This window comes from Hippichthys cyanospilos, chromosome 5 (assembly GCF_059441005.1).
Source record: "Hippichthys cyanospilos isolate Australia breed blue-spotted pipefish chromosome 5, RoL_Hcya_1.0, whole genome shotgun sequence".
NCBI lineage: Eukaryota > Metazoa > Chordata > Actinopteri > Syngnathiformes > Syngnathidae > Hippichthys > Hippichthys cyanospilos.
This window is the reverse complement of record NC_142373.1, coordinates 25648577-25664649: the sequence shown is the minus strand read 5'-3', so window position 1 is coordinate 25664649 and position 16073 is coordinate 25648577. Positions and strand designations below refer to the sequence as shown.

General features: G+C 39.5%; 1 protein-coding gene across 1 annotated transcript in view; it reads left to right on the top strand.

The window, feature by feature from the left end:
* LOC148424129 (kalirin-like) overlaps positions 1-16073 on the top strand; it is a 155631-nt gene that overhangs the window by 102645 nt on the left and 36913 nt on the right. The window contains exons 39-40 of the mRNA XM_088415368.1: positions 166-244; positions 344-511. Coding sequence (XP_088271494.1) covers positions 166-244; positions 344-511 — 247 coding nt within the window. The remainder of the gene's footprint in view (positions 1-165; positions 245-343; positions 512-16073) is intronic.

Here is a 16073-nt window from a genome sequence, read left to right as displayed (position 1 = left end):
AATCCCGACATGACCACTATATTTTCAGATATCAGCCTACAGTAGGCAGAAGGTCAACTCTCAATTGCAAGTTGATTGTAATGGTCAGCTTTGTGACGCACTATGATCTTTTGATTCATTGTACTGTTGGCATCTCCTTTCCTAACCTGTTTTTTTCGTCTTTAGCTCTCTGGTGGGTGCGAGTTGACAGTGATCCTGCAGGATTTCACGGCAGGATGTAGCAGCGAAATATCCGTCAGCACCGGTAAGCGTCTTTGCCGCTGGGTTAATTTACATGTACTTAGTTATAAATTCTTTTCAGACGTTTTCTGATGCTTATTTGTCTCTGTCTCGTTCACTTCAGGGCAGACGGTAGAGCTGCTGGAGAGGCCCAGTGAGCGGCCTGGTTGGTGTTTGGTGCGCACCACCGACCGCAGCCCACCTCAGGAGGGTCTGGTACCGAGTTCGGCACTGTGTGTGTCCCACTCACGCTCCAGTGTGGAAATGGACTGCTTCTTTAACTCAGGGAAAGGTACGAAGAAGTGAAATCCCCCTAGTCATGTTTTTCTAATACAGTGATTCATAAAGACTAACCCTAACTAGAAACGCACTTGTCATGGGCACTCCTCGAACGTCAAACTAGTGCATTACACACATTTACTTAAATATTAAATTATTAAACCTTATACAGTAACTGTACTGTCATCCCTTCACATACCTTTGTAGTCACACGGAGAGCCGCGGTTAAATTAGCGTCACCCGGAAGTCTAATGAAGTGAAGCTTGTAGCTGACAAAGGATAACATTCACAGGTTACACTTGTAATTCTAATTTATTACAAAAGAAATTTCGGTCAAAGATTTACAACGCTCCTCAGTTGCTCCATTCATGTCTCCGTCACAGCGTGTGTGACTGAGGAAGCTCAGCTCTCGGCTACTACAAGACAAGACATTTTAAAAAATTCAAGTACCCACATCCACATGCGTGTGTGTGTGTGTGTGTGTGCAAGTACCCACATCCACATGCGTGTGTGTGTGTGTGTGTGGGGGGGGGGGGGGGGGGGGGCATTACTACACAGTTTTTCACTTATTGCGGGGGTTCAGTTCCCCATTAACCGACGGTGACTGGATTGGCACCACTTAGTTTTTTTAAATCTCTTGAACATGAATACAAAAACATTTAAACACAGTGAGAGCAAAATAATAAAAACATTGTTTAATTTTTTGGTTGCCTCTGGGGTAGCTGTAAACTAATCTTGATGCTCCCAAACTCTCAGTGTTTGAGGCTGTTGATTATGTAGTAAAACTAAGACTTTCTGTAGGCATAAAAAGAAGAATTTGACATTTATAAAGTTTCAGCAAAACCTAGGTTGAGGTGAAATACAATGCACCCCGTGCGCTGGGTGTCTATCACCGTCTATCACCTTGTGATAGACAGTGGAACTATATTCAAAATAATGGAAGGCAAAATTGTAATAAGGTGAAGATAAAAAGTGCACAAAGTCAAATGCAGCATACAAAGTAACAAACATAACCCAGAAATAAAATTACCACAGAAAACTTAGATACGAGACTCGAACAGGAAAGTAACTCATGGGGTGATGACAATGACCCGAAAACAAGTGAATGACATGCTGCCAACTAAATAATGAAATGTCACATTGATAAGACAACAAGGAACACCTGGACAAGAGACATGTTGTGCTGGGATCTAATTGGGTAACACAGGGAAATGGGCAGATGAGCACAGGTGGACAGATTAAACCAACAAGACACTGACAGACAGGGACCACAAAACACACAAAACAGCACAAACCTTGAATAGGGCTGCACAATTAATCGAATTTTAGTTGCGCTCATGATATTGACTGCCATGAATAATTAAGATGATATTAATGTTTAAAAAGCTGGCTTTGGAGTACACGTCAAATCAAGCACTTTTAGTCATTCTACCATAGGGGCCAAATGCAAGGTTAAGTCTTCATCAAGCTTAAGAAATAGCAAGCGAGAAAATCCTGCACGAAGAGCCTCAGCCTGGTTTATGCTTAGCGCGTTCCGCGAGTTAAGCACGGGTCCAAAAGTCAAAATGAAGTATTTTCGGCAATGACGGCCCTTAACCCGGTGTCCGCACTGGCCAGATTTTCCGCAAGGCATACCTCCTGGAATTTCTTTGCCGCACTGAAGTGTCACAAAGTGGGGTGGGGTGACAGCCATGCTGCGAAATTACCCTTCTCAACTGCCCTTTTGGTCCTTGTTCATCACCAGGGAGAGCAGTGCTTTAACAACAGCAAATGGAAGAGTTCACTTAAAACAGTTTTTTGGTCGGTCGCCGTTTGACCAATCCTAAATACTAAAAATCACTCATAAAAACTCATGCAAATGTCTCTTAAAAGATTAAAAGTCCAAACTAAAAACAGGCTCCATTTAGTCGGCGGTCGACGAGGTTCCTGCGAGTACACCATTCCAGGTCGCACATGAGGCTCACCTGTCGAGGGACAAGAGGAGAAAACAACAGGCAGCCCACTGGGAAGGGTGGTATAAATCTGGCCAGGGAAACTCATTCCCATGTGGCAGAAGGTCCAGCATCTGCCACTCGCGTTGACAGGCGTTCAAAGCATTGCTGCCAGGCCAAGGATAAGCAAAGGCCTCTGCCATTTGCTCTTCTAGATGTGTTCACCACCAGCTCTCACTGCAGTCCTTCTTCAGGGCGCACGTCCAGTCCAGGCAACATGCACCAACCAGGCCTCCAGCTCTCTTCCCATAACCCCTGTCCTTTTAAAAAGGGAGTGTAGTTCCACCCATGCTTGTGATAGCCCCGTTTTGTCAGCATGCCAAACTTGATTGACTCTTGTTAGTGCCTGTCCAATGTCAATTGAGTGCAGGTGTTGAATTATCCATTCAAGGGCATGTGCACAATACAATGACAAAGCAAAAATCAGAGTCCACCACTTACAGAAGCACAGGGCAGAAAACACGGTGGAGTAACTATTACAGTTCAACTGGCTCCCAGATTAACTGACCCCCGTTTCCAGATGTGGGCCGATTGTTGACATATTTTCTGTTTCCTCGCTGCAGATTCGTCACAAGCAACGTGGAAATTAGGTAACAGTCTAACCGATCTATTCATCAATAAGCACTCAAAACAAAGCTGCTCCTTTCCAAGTACAGTGGGCCCCAGTGTTACAATTGTAATCCGTTCAGCGGCTAGGCTCGTAACTCGAATTGGCCGTATGACGGGCAATCCAAACCTATGTTAATTAGTGAATGCGTGCAACGCGTCCAAAAACCTTAGGTAAAAATAACACGACTTTATACACACATTAAAAACTAGTAACATAATCTACTGTACAGTTAAATTAAATAACATAAATATACAAAGGAAAAATGACATTTACCTTTGGGGTGACGTGACTTGAGCTGGTGGCGGAGGGGAGCAGAGACCAACCTGCAGAATTTATTTTATTTTTTTCTTAAACGAGAACTTTTTTTAAACGAGAACATATCGCCGGCGATTTCCTTGTCTTTAATCCATAATAGAAGAAGCCTCTCCATTTTGTTGTTGACCGAGGCCCGTCCCCTGGCAAGGAAAGTCATGCCCTTAGAAGACTTGCATGCTTTAATAGCTTCCTTGTTCTTGAGAGTTGTACCGATTGCCGAGTGGTTACGGCCATACTCACTAGCAAGGTTAACTATGCATGCGCCTCCTTCATATTTTTTTATTATCTCCTGCTTCGTTTCTATTGTCATCATCCTCTTACTTCTTCCTTGACTGCCACTTGCAATTTTAGAAGCCATGTCTAACAGGTCTCATTTGACAGCTAGCACGATATATACTGGTATTTGGAATCAGGTGAGAAACTCAATGCTATTTGACTCTGGTGCTGATGGTGGGCTGCTAAAAGTACCAGAATCACTCGAAGCGAGTATGGACTTAGCAGCCAATATTTCATTCTCTGAGTGAGTAAACCAGAGGCGCAGAATCTCGCTGGGACACGTTTTGCAGCACTTTAAATTTGGTGCGGCTTTCCCCCGCAGTCAGCCAATATTCTGCCAGTAAATAGAGTCTACAGCATACAACACCACTGCTCCATAACAGAAATAGAGAATCCTAGTAGATTCAAACAATCGAAATTGTTCCAAGCTTTTTTTTTCAACAGACTCCTCATCTCTCTACAACGTGCGTGCTCACCAGGAGTTGTTTACAGTATTTAGGTCACTGTAGTACTTTACAGCCGAATCATAAAAGTGTTTGTCAGGGTGAACTTCCTTAAGCAATACTTTGTCCACACGAAAAAAACTCCAGAATATGGGCGTTGTGGAAAATCTGGTCCGCGCGGACTCCGCGCAGAGGGCCGTGGTTGCCAAAATGACGTCATTTGACGCGCGGCAAGCATAAAAAGGCATGCTGCCACACTTCTTTCAGAATTTGCTCGCTTGCTATTTCTTAAGCTTAATGAAGTCTTAACCTTGCGTTTGCCCCCTGGTGGTAGGATGTCTGAAAGTGCTTGATTTGATATGTACGTAGCCAGCTTTTTAAATTGTAATATCGCCGAAGATAAGGTTAATTAATCATGGCAGCCAATATCGTGATTGCGATTAAAATGTGATTAATTGTGCAGCCCTAATACAGTGTGTCACAGATATGTCTCACGTTTATCACGTTTATATTTGTCATACAAAATAAGGTAATCTCTTAATTTAAAAATACAAAAGCAATAAAACTATGTCTTTATTTATCATTGTTTTTAATATGTCTTTGATATATGTGTGTGTCGAAGGAGAATAGTGCCACAAATATTTATCTCAAGTTAAGACACTGTAAAGCAAAATTAACAACAGCAAAAGATAAAATTAATGTCCTGTTTCCTTGACGGCAAGTATTAGTAAACCCCTCAGGTCTGTTAAAGTCTTTTCAGACTTAATTTTCATACGAACATATTTTCACACCCTCAGCAAACAAATACCAAGCTTGTGTCAACTCCACATTGATATGTGTTTTGCATTTGTTTGAGAAGCTGTGCAAGTGTCAATATGATGTAATTTAATGATAGAATATTAATAATGGATTAGAAAATATGGATATACTATGGATATACTAGTTGTTAACATTATGAAATAGTATTAGGGACACATTGACCACAAAAAACAAAAATTCGGAAACAAAGTAGCGTAGTATTCCTTGATGAACAGTGTTTTATACACAAAATAGACCTTCACCACACTGGTCCCATAAAATTGTCTTAAATTACTTGAATTAGCGAGGTCCCAATACTTTTGTCCTTACAATGAGTGCGCGCGCGCGTGTTTGTTCTTGTGCGTACAACCTTACTTAATTTTTTCCTTCTTTAAATAACTTCCAGGTAACCGTATCTCTACTGACCTCTGTTGTTAGCGTTAGGACATTACCGCATTCTTTATTTTTGTCGTGCAAAAAAGTACTCAAGAATTTCATTTGCCACCATTATAAACGCTTCAAAAATTATGCCCCTTTTTTCCCTCAAATATTGAGGTTAAATATATATGTTACTTTTAGTGTTTATATTTTTAAAATTAATTAATATTTGGTGAGTGCAAGATTACAAATATCAGGTGACAAAACATACTGTGCAATAAAGTAGAGTGAACTACGATGTTTGACTAGAAGCAATTCTGAGCACTGTATTTTAAATTAACCCTAAAAGTTCATGTATGAAATTAATCAACTAAAACGACATTTTCGCTGTAGCTGTACTGTAGTTTGGGTTAGTTTCATGAATGTAAAAATGTAGTTTCACTTAGTTTTCTATTTGTAATCACTCTCGTTTTTATTTTATTTCATGATCATAAAATGTCCCCCCCCCCCCCCCCCCCCCCCCCAATTTTCATTTAACTTGTTTTATTCGCATTTGTCGACTATGATCACCTTGTGAATTGGTCAAAAATGGTGCACAGCTGTGTGCTCCTTTGGCTGCACCCATTCTCCCCTTCGTTTCATTTTATCTTTTGAACACCTTCTCACCAATTACAATTTGTGGGTGGAGTAACTATTGAAATATGGGCGTTCTCTGTCAAATCAGGCCTGTGCTCATTTTTTTCCACTGACCTAAGCACCTTTCCTCATTGTCTGGAAGCTGTTTTAAGTCTTGCGCCACTTGGAAGAAAACATCATATTGTTTTGAGCTACTTAGAATCGTGTCGACATTGCAAGCATGGGTGACTCATGCTGCAGCCATAGATTTTTGCTCACTGTCTGTCCAATGGTCACAATTCGTCCCTGTACTCAAGTGCTTCTCATTTATATTTTGCAAAACCCCTCTAGGAAAGCAAACACCCCCCTCCCCACCACCACCATCCTGACCATAACTAAGACTATTATCTATAAACTTTGTATAAGTGTACCTAAAACTGTTAATGACTTTTTTTACAGCATTTATACAGGTTAAATATTTGTGTAAGCAAAAAAAAAAAATCCCAAGTGCATCAAAGTGCCTGGCAAAAAAAAGGAGCCAGTTCTTATTTTATCACAATTACATTTCTCATGGCAAAAACAAATCCTTTTCTCTTTCCCCCGGGGTCATCCATGCCCCCTCATGGCATCGCTTCGCATGCCCCCAGGGGGGCCCACTATTTGAGAAACACTGCCAACGGTGGTACAGTTCCAGTCACAGTGATGAACGTCGATGAAGTGTGCTTACCAAGCGCATGCAAACAAAATTTTAACGCGAACAAAAAATAATTGTCCGATGAAGACCATATACTTAATTGTCCTGATACAGTGATTAACTTTTCATTTTTAAACCAACATGTTCGCACTGTAACTAACCCTAGAAATATGCTAATTAATGGCAAAGTGTGTGTGTTTGTGCATGTGTGCGCGCGTGGATGTGTGTGTCTGTTTTGTTCATGATGTGTCTCATGACTTGAGTGTGTGATGATGAGTGTGCCGTAGCCAATGTGGGGCCTCAGGCAAAGTTTTAATTGGTTTCTCCCTACATCGAGTGATTTACCTACGCTTTACATGAGAAGTTGAAGTTTTAATTTAATCTTTATTAGGATGTAACAGTTTTAAATATAATATAGGACTTTTTTAAAGACTTTATTACTTTCAATAAAAATGGGAATGACTTGCTGTTGCAACATGTAAGTGCACAAACCGAAAGAAGCCCCCCTATGCCCTTTCTGTGCACTTAGATCAGGGGTGTCAAACTCATTTTTGTCATGGGGGGGCCACATTGTAGTGATAGTTTCTGTCAGAGGGCTGCTAAGACTGTGAAGTCATATCAATTTCAACTGTGTTTGTCACGCATTTACTTTGTTTTGACATGTCAGGCCAGTAAAATCTTCAATTTCAAATTGACTTACAAATGTGATATATTGACCGGAAACTTGAATTGGAATGGGCGTTTCGCGGGCCGATTGAAATGATATGGCGGGCCGGATCTGGTCCCCGGGCCTTGAGTTTGACACCTGTGACTTAGAGAGTTTGGATAATTTGAACGTTCACACACTTCTTTGGAGTCACACCAAGAAATTTGCCCTTAAGAAAGCACTGCAAAAAGTGCCTTACCAAATACAAGACAAAGATACTTAAAAATTAGGCACATTTTTTTGTTTTAAGCAAAAAAAAAATCTGACAATCAGGTCAAACTATTTTTCCTCCCAAGACTTTTTTCTTAATGTTTTTAAGAACGATTTGAGTTCAAAAGCCAGTCAGAAATTCTTAAAATTCTCCCAAACTGAACGAGTTAATAAAAAGTGCTGGATTTAATATCTTGAAATAACCATTTTTTTTTATCTTTAACCGATTCTTTTGCTACATATGATATATATTTTTTGACCAAAAAATTTGAGCACATCTCTTATTATACGCCTATTTTTACTTTCTTAAAATTGACCCTTTGCAGTGTGAGTATACAAATCAGCCTCAGAAAGAGAATTTGCTCTTACCATTTATAGTAATATCAATTAGGTATTGCTTTACATTTTAATCTGTTTTGCCTGTTTCATATTCACAGTTGCTTGGTGAGTTATTGTAAATATTGGCAACTTCTCAACTTAAAAGTAGTACCCACAGATTTTATTGTTAATTTATTCAATGATTTTGTCTGTTTTTAATGTTCCCTTTGTTTGACAGTTCATCAAAAGTTTTCATTCCTAATATTAGTCACTGGCAAAGAGTACAGTGGCATTTGCAAAAAAAATAAAAAATAACACAAGAAAATGTTTTTGTCAATAAGTATAGCAAAAGAAACAAATAAACATTTTTAATCCCTGAACAGCCGTAGTTTTTACATGTTTCACTTCACAACAAATGAGGCTGTCATTGTTGTTTTAATATTTTAGGTAAGCAGTCATTTATTGACATGCTTATTGTTCGTATTAGGTTTTTCATTAAGAAAAAAAAAATCATTATTTCATTTGTTACTCATTTAAAGAGTAACTACCAGAAAAGCACATTTATAAACGTAGACTATAACCTAGACAATGGAGAGCTAATTCAATGCAGATGAACCACAGTTCACAAGCTGCAGCTTTGTCTTGGCAGAAACATTGATTTTCTTATTAATTCATTTAGCTGACTGTTTATATTCAGAATTCAAAATGTAACTCTTCTTTCCCTTTGGAAGATAGTGAGGGTGTAACCTGGACTGGTCACTGTCCACTCACTAGACCACTAGTTTATCTGGACCTGAATCTGGGAACGGCTTTTTTTTTTTTTGTTTTAACGAGTTTGGAGCCTCACTTTGTGTGCAATTATTTTCTTCCATCCATCCATCCATCCATTTTCTATATCCGCTTATCCTCACAAGAGTCTCAGACTTGCTGGTGCCTATCCCAGCTTGCTTCAGGCAGTAGGCGGGGACACCCTGAACTGGTTGCCAGCCAATTGCAGGGCACACAGAGACGAACAATCATTCACGCACCCAATCACACTTAAGGACTATTTAGTATCTAAAATTCACGTGCCACGCATGGTTTTGGAGTGTGCGAGGAAGCCGGAGTGCCTGAAGAGAGCGGGCTCAGTAAGAACATGCAAACTCCACACAGGAAGGCCGGAGGCAGCTGGATTTAACTCTGGTCCCCTAAACTGTGAGGTGGACATGCCATTCACTGGGCCATCGAATTTCAAATTGGGCAGAGTTCTTAATACCTCTCTTCTAGGTGATGTGTCAAATATAAATTGTTTTTTAAAAGTTTGTTTTCACTTTAAATAGACTTTAAGCATAGATGAAGGGTGGGTGAAAATGAAAGTATATTTCTGCATTTTAAGGGAGGGAGTCCTAAGTAGTGCTCCTCCTCTTCCTCCTCTTCCTCCTCCTCACCGCCCCCTCCCTCCTTCTCTTTACACTACGACTCTTGCAATCTCAGTTCACTCAGTCCGTCTGCCTGAACTTGTTGTAAAATATGCATGTGTCTTTCTGAAAGACAGCGGTGTGTAATGTAGTACTTGTGTGCGTGTATGTGTGGGGGTGTGTGCGTACGCGTGTATGAAATGAAGCGAGGCTGGTATTGCTGTAGCTGGATTTTGGACCGTTGCTGTTGCTGTTGTACAGGTGAGCCAAACATTGTGTTTTTTTTGGTGTTTAAGCCCTTGTGTGTCTTAATGTGTCAATGATTAAACAAAAACTACAGTAATAACCATGACAGCGATATCTGTGTAGTGGGCCCTCTTCATGTTTGATGCCTTGCCTTCATCTTGCTCTATAAATATATTGGTTCTCATAAGGATAATTGTAGGGTGAAGTGCTTTCACCTAGAACGTGTGTGTGACTTTCTTTTCTATCTTAAAGGGGAAGTCAACACCAAAATTATCTTGACCATAACATGCTCTTTGCAATCCCATCGATCTCAACATGGTCTTGATTAACAATTAATTAACATGGTTTTGATTAATCTTGCAATTCTGCAATATGATACCAAAATACACCTGTTTTTAATCCATCTCAGGGAGCCGTCATTTTGATACTTATAGTTAACTGAAAGCATTACAGTTGCTCAAGGCTCAAGTAATCAATCATAGCTCACCTGTTTTAGGCGTTTAGTCATGTGACATTTTCAAGCTGAGACATGATTGGTTGCCACCTGAGATGGATATAAATGTGGATTTTTCTGCTTAATTCATATTCTATAAGCACAACATGAATCATAATACTATACCATAAGTATAGTTTATTTTGAAGCATTGGCAGACTGTCAACGTTTGGCTTTTACAATGACACAGTGGCTTGACATGCAGCGTATTGTCCTGTATGTCTCGTCACACTTCTAAAAAAATAAAAAGCTCTAATCTCATTACTTACACTCATAATTAATATTGTGTATGAACTATTTTGCTGTGTTTGTGGTGAACTAATTTAATATACTGGTTTCACTTTTGAAATAAATTATTGAAATAAATCTTCTAATCAAATTCTTTGGTACCCGCTTCAATGTCAGGCAAAGGATACTGGAAATGGAGGTGCTGAGTGTGTGGCAGAGATTGTTACATTTGTATGATACAGCGTTTCATTGCGTGGACTTGTAGATGAAATGTGCTATAGGAATAAGGCTGCCATACATTGCCTAAAAAGGACAAAAAACATTTAAATATGTATAACTGGAGTTAGGGTGGCATGATGAAAAAGTGATTAGCATGTATGCTTCACAGTTTCAGAGGTTGCAGGTTCGATTCCACTTCCGGATTACCTGTGTATAGTTAGCATGTTCTGCTCGTGTCAGCGTGGGTTTTCTCTGTGTACTATCAGGATGGATGAATGGACAACTCGGTATAAAAGATGTATCGCTCTTTTCTACCAGCTATAGTTGTATGCTTGCAGTAGCTTAGTCTGCTGGTTTGCTGTTTCAATTTCCATTTCACATTGCCATACTTTGGATATGAAAGCTAACCCCCTCAGTCTGATTCTTTGATTTTTTTTATTTTTCAATTAAACCAGCTCAGGTATGTGCAATGTTTATCATGCCAGCTAAACGTTAACTTTGTGGACTTGTGTGCACTGTTCATGGCGGACTTTGGCCTGTGACTGCTCCATGTTGTATTGTGACTGTGCAGGATTGCTACTGTATGTGGCCAAACCAGTTGTACTCGTTGCATACAGCCAAGCTAGCAGTAGTTTGTGGCTATGTGATGAGAGGTCATCAACATGACATGGAAACTACTGAAACTATCCCAGTACCATAAAACATATTACTGGAACAGAGACCTTACATACAGTAAATTACAGTATAGCTGTGTGTCATCTCATTAGGGGAGTGGCCACAGTAGAATAAAAAAGTGTTTACTACCAGGAATCACATAACAAAAATCTCTGTTTGCGCAAGTCAGCAATAAGAAAAGACTTCCCGTTTTCTTGTTGGTGATTTTAATGACTCATTTAATACCGTAAATTGCTTGTCTGTAAGAATACATCCCAATATGATGTCATCAAAGAAGTTACCAGTAACCTCAGTCACATAAAATAGGGGAATTTCAAAATTACAATCACCCTATGGAATTTGCATTGCTGAAGAAATATGTGCTTGTAGGAGTCTTGAAGGATAACTTTCTAACCTATCGCACCAAAGGAAACTTATACAGCTTTATGTATAAGCATTTCTCTTTTATTATAGTATTTCATGTTAATACTTACATTTAAATGGCAATACAAAAGTGTAGTAAATTTGCAGATCTGCCTCACAGGTAAGATATTTCGAGAGATTTCAAATCTCAATTTAGGCCCGGTACGTATAGCCTTTTTAAATGCGGACTGCTTTTAAGCCTCCTCCTATTTAATTGAAATAACTGCAAAGATGACACTAATCCTGATAGTGACATTCCTGACATAGCTCCTTTGGCATTCTTGGAACGCAAGCATAAACTTGAATGTTTGCATGACAATAATGACTAGCTGTACAGTGGCTTTTTAGAGCGCTCCGTACCATATGGTGCACTTGACAAAAGCTCACATTTATTCATACGTTCATACACCAAAAAGACTGCTGTTTCGCGCTGGTAGATATCAAACCTTCGTTAAATAAATGTCTGTTTTGGATTATCACTTTGATTAAAATTGGAATCGTCCAGAATGATTGAACAAAGTCGAGATTGTATTTTTAGGTCATATCGCCCAGCCCTTCAACACAATAGTTTGGGTTCCAACCATAAAAGAAAAATAAAAGTCTTGTATATAAGAATCTATATACAGCAATCCTTCGCTACTTCGCACCTCCCCTATTGTGCCCTCTGTGCATCACAGAATTTTTTTAATGAATAAAATAAAACAAAAACAAAAAACTACTTAGCAGAGACATGCTGGCATGTGTACTGCAGTAGTTCGACCTCTGATGAGTGGAGACAACTGTGCGTCGTTGAGACAACGGTGAGCCGCACTTGCCCTATGAGTAGGCGCTCGGGCCTCTAACTAGAGTGAAGTAAGTAGCTGACCAAACATGACTAAAAAAGCAGAGTTTACACTTGAAACTACAATTTATTACAAAAGGTAAGAGGATACCAAAGCTTTCTTTCCTGTTTCCCGATCTCTTTCAGATGCTCACGAGTGATTGACATGGAGAACTTCCTCAGCAATGACCAAAAAAAAAAAATAGTCTTGTTCACACCTGACTGGCCAGACAATCTGTCACTCAGCTCAAGGAGCACTCCTACAAGATGCGGGCACGCCTACAAAACACGTGATTGGCTTCCGGCGCAACCATCGACCAATGAGGGCCTCAATGGTCTTCATTGTGGAGGAAGTTCTCTGAGTCAATCACACACATGTGGCTGAAAGAGATTGGGAAAGAGGAAAGAAACCATTAGGAACCTCTTACCTTTTGTAATTAATTGAATGGAATTTTAAGTCTAAACTCTGCTTTTTAGTCATGTTTGCTCAGCTACTTGCTTCACTTTAGTTAGACGTCTGAGCGCCTACTCGTAGGGCAATTGCAGTTCACAGTGATCCCGACTACGTTCAGCCAAGACACGCAAAAGAGAAGAGATAACAGTGCTACAGTTACTGTATGAGGTTTAATCATTTAAGATAAACATGTGTACTACAGTAATACTTGTCTTAAATGTGTAAAGTATGAATACTTTTCACTTTAAAAAAAATTCAGGTACCCACATAGTCATTCAGAGGATGGACTGTCAATTCATTCCATAAAGGCTAGTTCGGACACAGCTGACTTATGGTGAGAAGTGTGGTACCACCTGGACTGGTCAGCATTCACCTGAAGAATTGAGGTTGGACTAGACCACTCCATTCTTATGATTTTTTTATTGTTTATATGATTATAATGTTTCCAATGTTGTGGAAGCAGTTCCCTTTCTCTCCTAGAGCAAAAAGCAATGCCGATTAAGCATGCCTAGATAAGCTTGATGTGGAAGTAAAAGCTCATTAAACAAGTCCTCGAAGAAGAGTGGAAGCTATATTTAATGAGCTGATGTGTGGGTAAAGCTGCCTTGCCATCACTAGCATACATTACAAGTGCAAGCATCAAGCGTCCCAGTTTAGCGAGTCTTCGTGGATTTTTTTTGAGGCCACACTGTGACTGGTGCTGTGATATGGTTTGCTGTTTTGTTTTCTTTTTTCAATTTTTGGATAAAAGATTTTCTGCTTGTCCACCTCCATGTCTGGGTCCAAATTCTGCTCAAGAAGACTTGCACATGACTTGATCTCAATACGGACAAATAATTTTTAAAAGTGGTTTGATCTACAAAAAATGTACAGTACATGCCAATCTACAGGACGACATGAGATTCGTGCTAGATTAATGTAAGTAATTTACTAGTTAAGGGCAGTGCTGGTGATTTTGTTTGTAAAGCAAAGTCAGTGGCTTAACTACTGTACTGTATCTGCCTGGCAAAGAGCAGAGAGATGATCTGTGTGTGTGTGATGTCAATGAAGCTATTCACAGATGTGAAGGGGGGGTCGAGGTGTGTGTGTGTGGTATAATTACAGAATGAACCAGATTGTGTGTGTCGGGGCTTGCTGTGAGGCTGATATAAAGCGGGCCGGTGCAAGACAAGAGGGCTGTTCTGTTCAAAGAGATTGAGTGACGGCCACAGCGGCAGTCTACGCTCTGTTTTTTGTGTTGGCTCGCAACAGTGATCTCATTGTTCCGATTCACCTGACTTTTAGTGGCAGGTTATGCCTCTAGCTTTTCAAACTCTCCCCTCAAAATTGTTTTATTCTTTTATTGTTTATCCCTTCTGAGGATAATAATATGTTATAATTGTATTCATCTCAGTTCATAGATATAGGCATCAAAAAGTGAACTGTTAAACAAATTTGCAATTACCTACTGTACAGAGGCATAAAACAGTCTATCACTTTTAAATAAAGGACTCGACCCACTATCTTCAGTTGACTATGTTCTTGTCCCAACACTAAATGCGGAAGTATTTGGCATTCAGAGGTCTACTATTTGGTTTTGGTTTTTGGCCTTCGAGGAGGTTTGCATTCTACTCACTTGCATACTTGGGGAGTGGAATGTTATCAGTCAGCCTCATGTACGTGAGTGCATGCGTACGTGTTTTGTGTTGTCAAGCAACTGTCAAGGACATTCAAGAGCTAAGATGGCTTTTGCTGAAAATGCACAAGTCACATGACACTGCATTTGCACAACAGCACTTAAAGGAGTAACTAGTGAAGTGTAAGAGTAAATTTAAGGGTGTGTGTGTGTATGTGTCTGTGTGCATGTGTTTGTGTTTGATCATTTATCAGGAAAACTTAAAGATTAAGCATTTTTCTCTTTCTTTGGCTTTCTGTGATGCCTCAGAAGAGTAAGGATGACCATATAGTGTTTAGAACTGCATTGTATGTAATATTCTTAAATGTTTTTCAAAGTAACATTTTGAAAAGCGCTTTGTTATAGCTGTAGCTTTTGTGAAAGCGCCATATGAATAAGGTTGGATGTATGGCAATTCCATGAAAAATTATGTGCACTGTGTGTGTGTGTGTGTGTGTGTGTGTGTGTGTGTGTGTATATATATATATATATATATATATATATATATATATATATCTTTCATTAAGTCTTCCTCAATGTCATTCTCCATGTCGCTCACACATTAAGCGCACTGTCTGCACACAGCGACGTGCATTATTCAAGCCTGTGTCATAAAAAGGTTCATTGGATGATGGTTGATTGGTTATAGTTTGCGCAGTCCATTCAGAATCCATTTAATAGTCCAAGGAACTCAGCGGTAAATTGTCCTTCATCTGTTAAGTGACAACCTAAACAATCTCCTTCATGAGAATCATACACAGCCCCAATAGTGGGTCCAAGCAGATTCATTAAACAAACAAATATCCTCAGAACGGTAAGACATGGGACGTGCATACTTAGCTTTATGAAAGGCCAGGACAAAACTATTACACAGCCTGCCTTGTTCCTGCACTTTGTCTTGCCACCTAGCAACAGGCCAATTAGCTATTGCTTCTCGATTAGCTTGTTTGTTAGCCATAAATTGTGCTACTTTCACGTGCTCTTTCCATATTTGTCAAATAAAAGATGACTGAAAATTTAGAACCTGGATCAAACACAGTGATTTGATCTGCTAGCTGAGGACATAAGTGGTAAAGCATGCGCCACATTTAAGTGTGATTCAAGCCGTGGCACAACTTGGAGCCAATTTTCAAGGGAAAAAAAATGTTCAGCTCAGGCTTGGTTGTTGTCGTGTGTGAAAGTTAGGTAGGGCAGCGGTCCCCCCATCACCGGTCCGTGGATCAATTGGTACCGGGCCGCATGAGCTGCACCCGAAATGTTTTGGAAATGATTTAGTTTGACAGTTCATACGTTTGTGCTTGATCTTTGTTTTTTTGGCGCTGCTTCTGGCCGCTGTTGATATTACATACATAGAAGAACATTTATATATATATATATATATATATATATATATATATATATATATATATATAGGCGCACACAAATTTAAAGCGTTGACCGCTGAGGTAGGGTATGCAAATGAGAGAGAGAGAGAGAGAGAGAGAGAGAACCTAAAAGATTCCAAAGGTATCATAGATAAATAATAATTATTATTTGTTTATAATATTTATAATACCGTATTAATAATATTTAATATACATAAATGCAACACTAATATTGGAAGGGAATCTGAGTTGAAGTTACTCTGTTACGG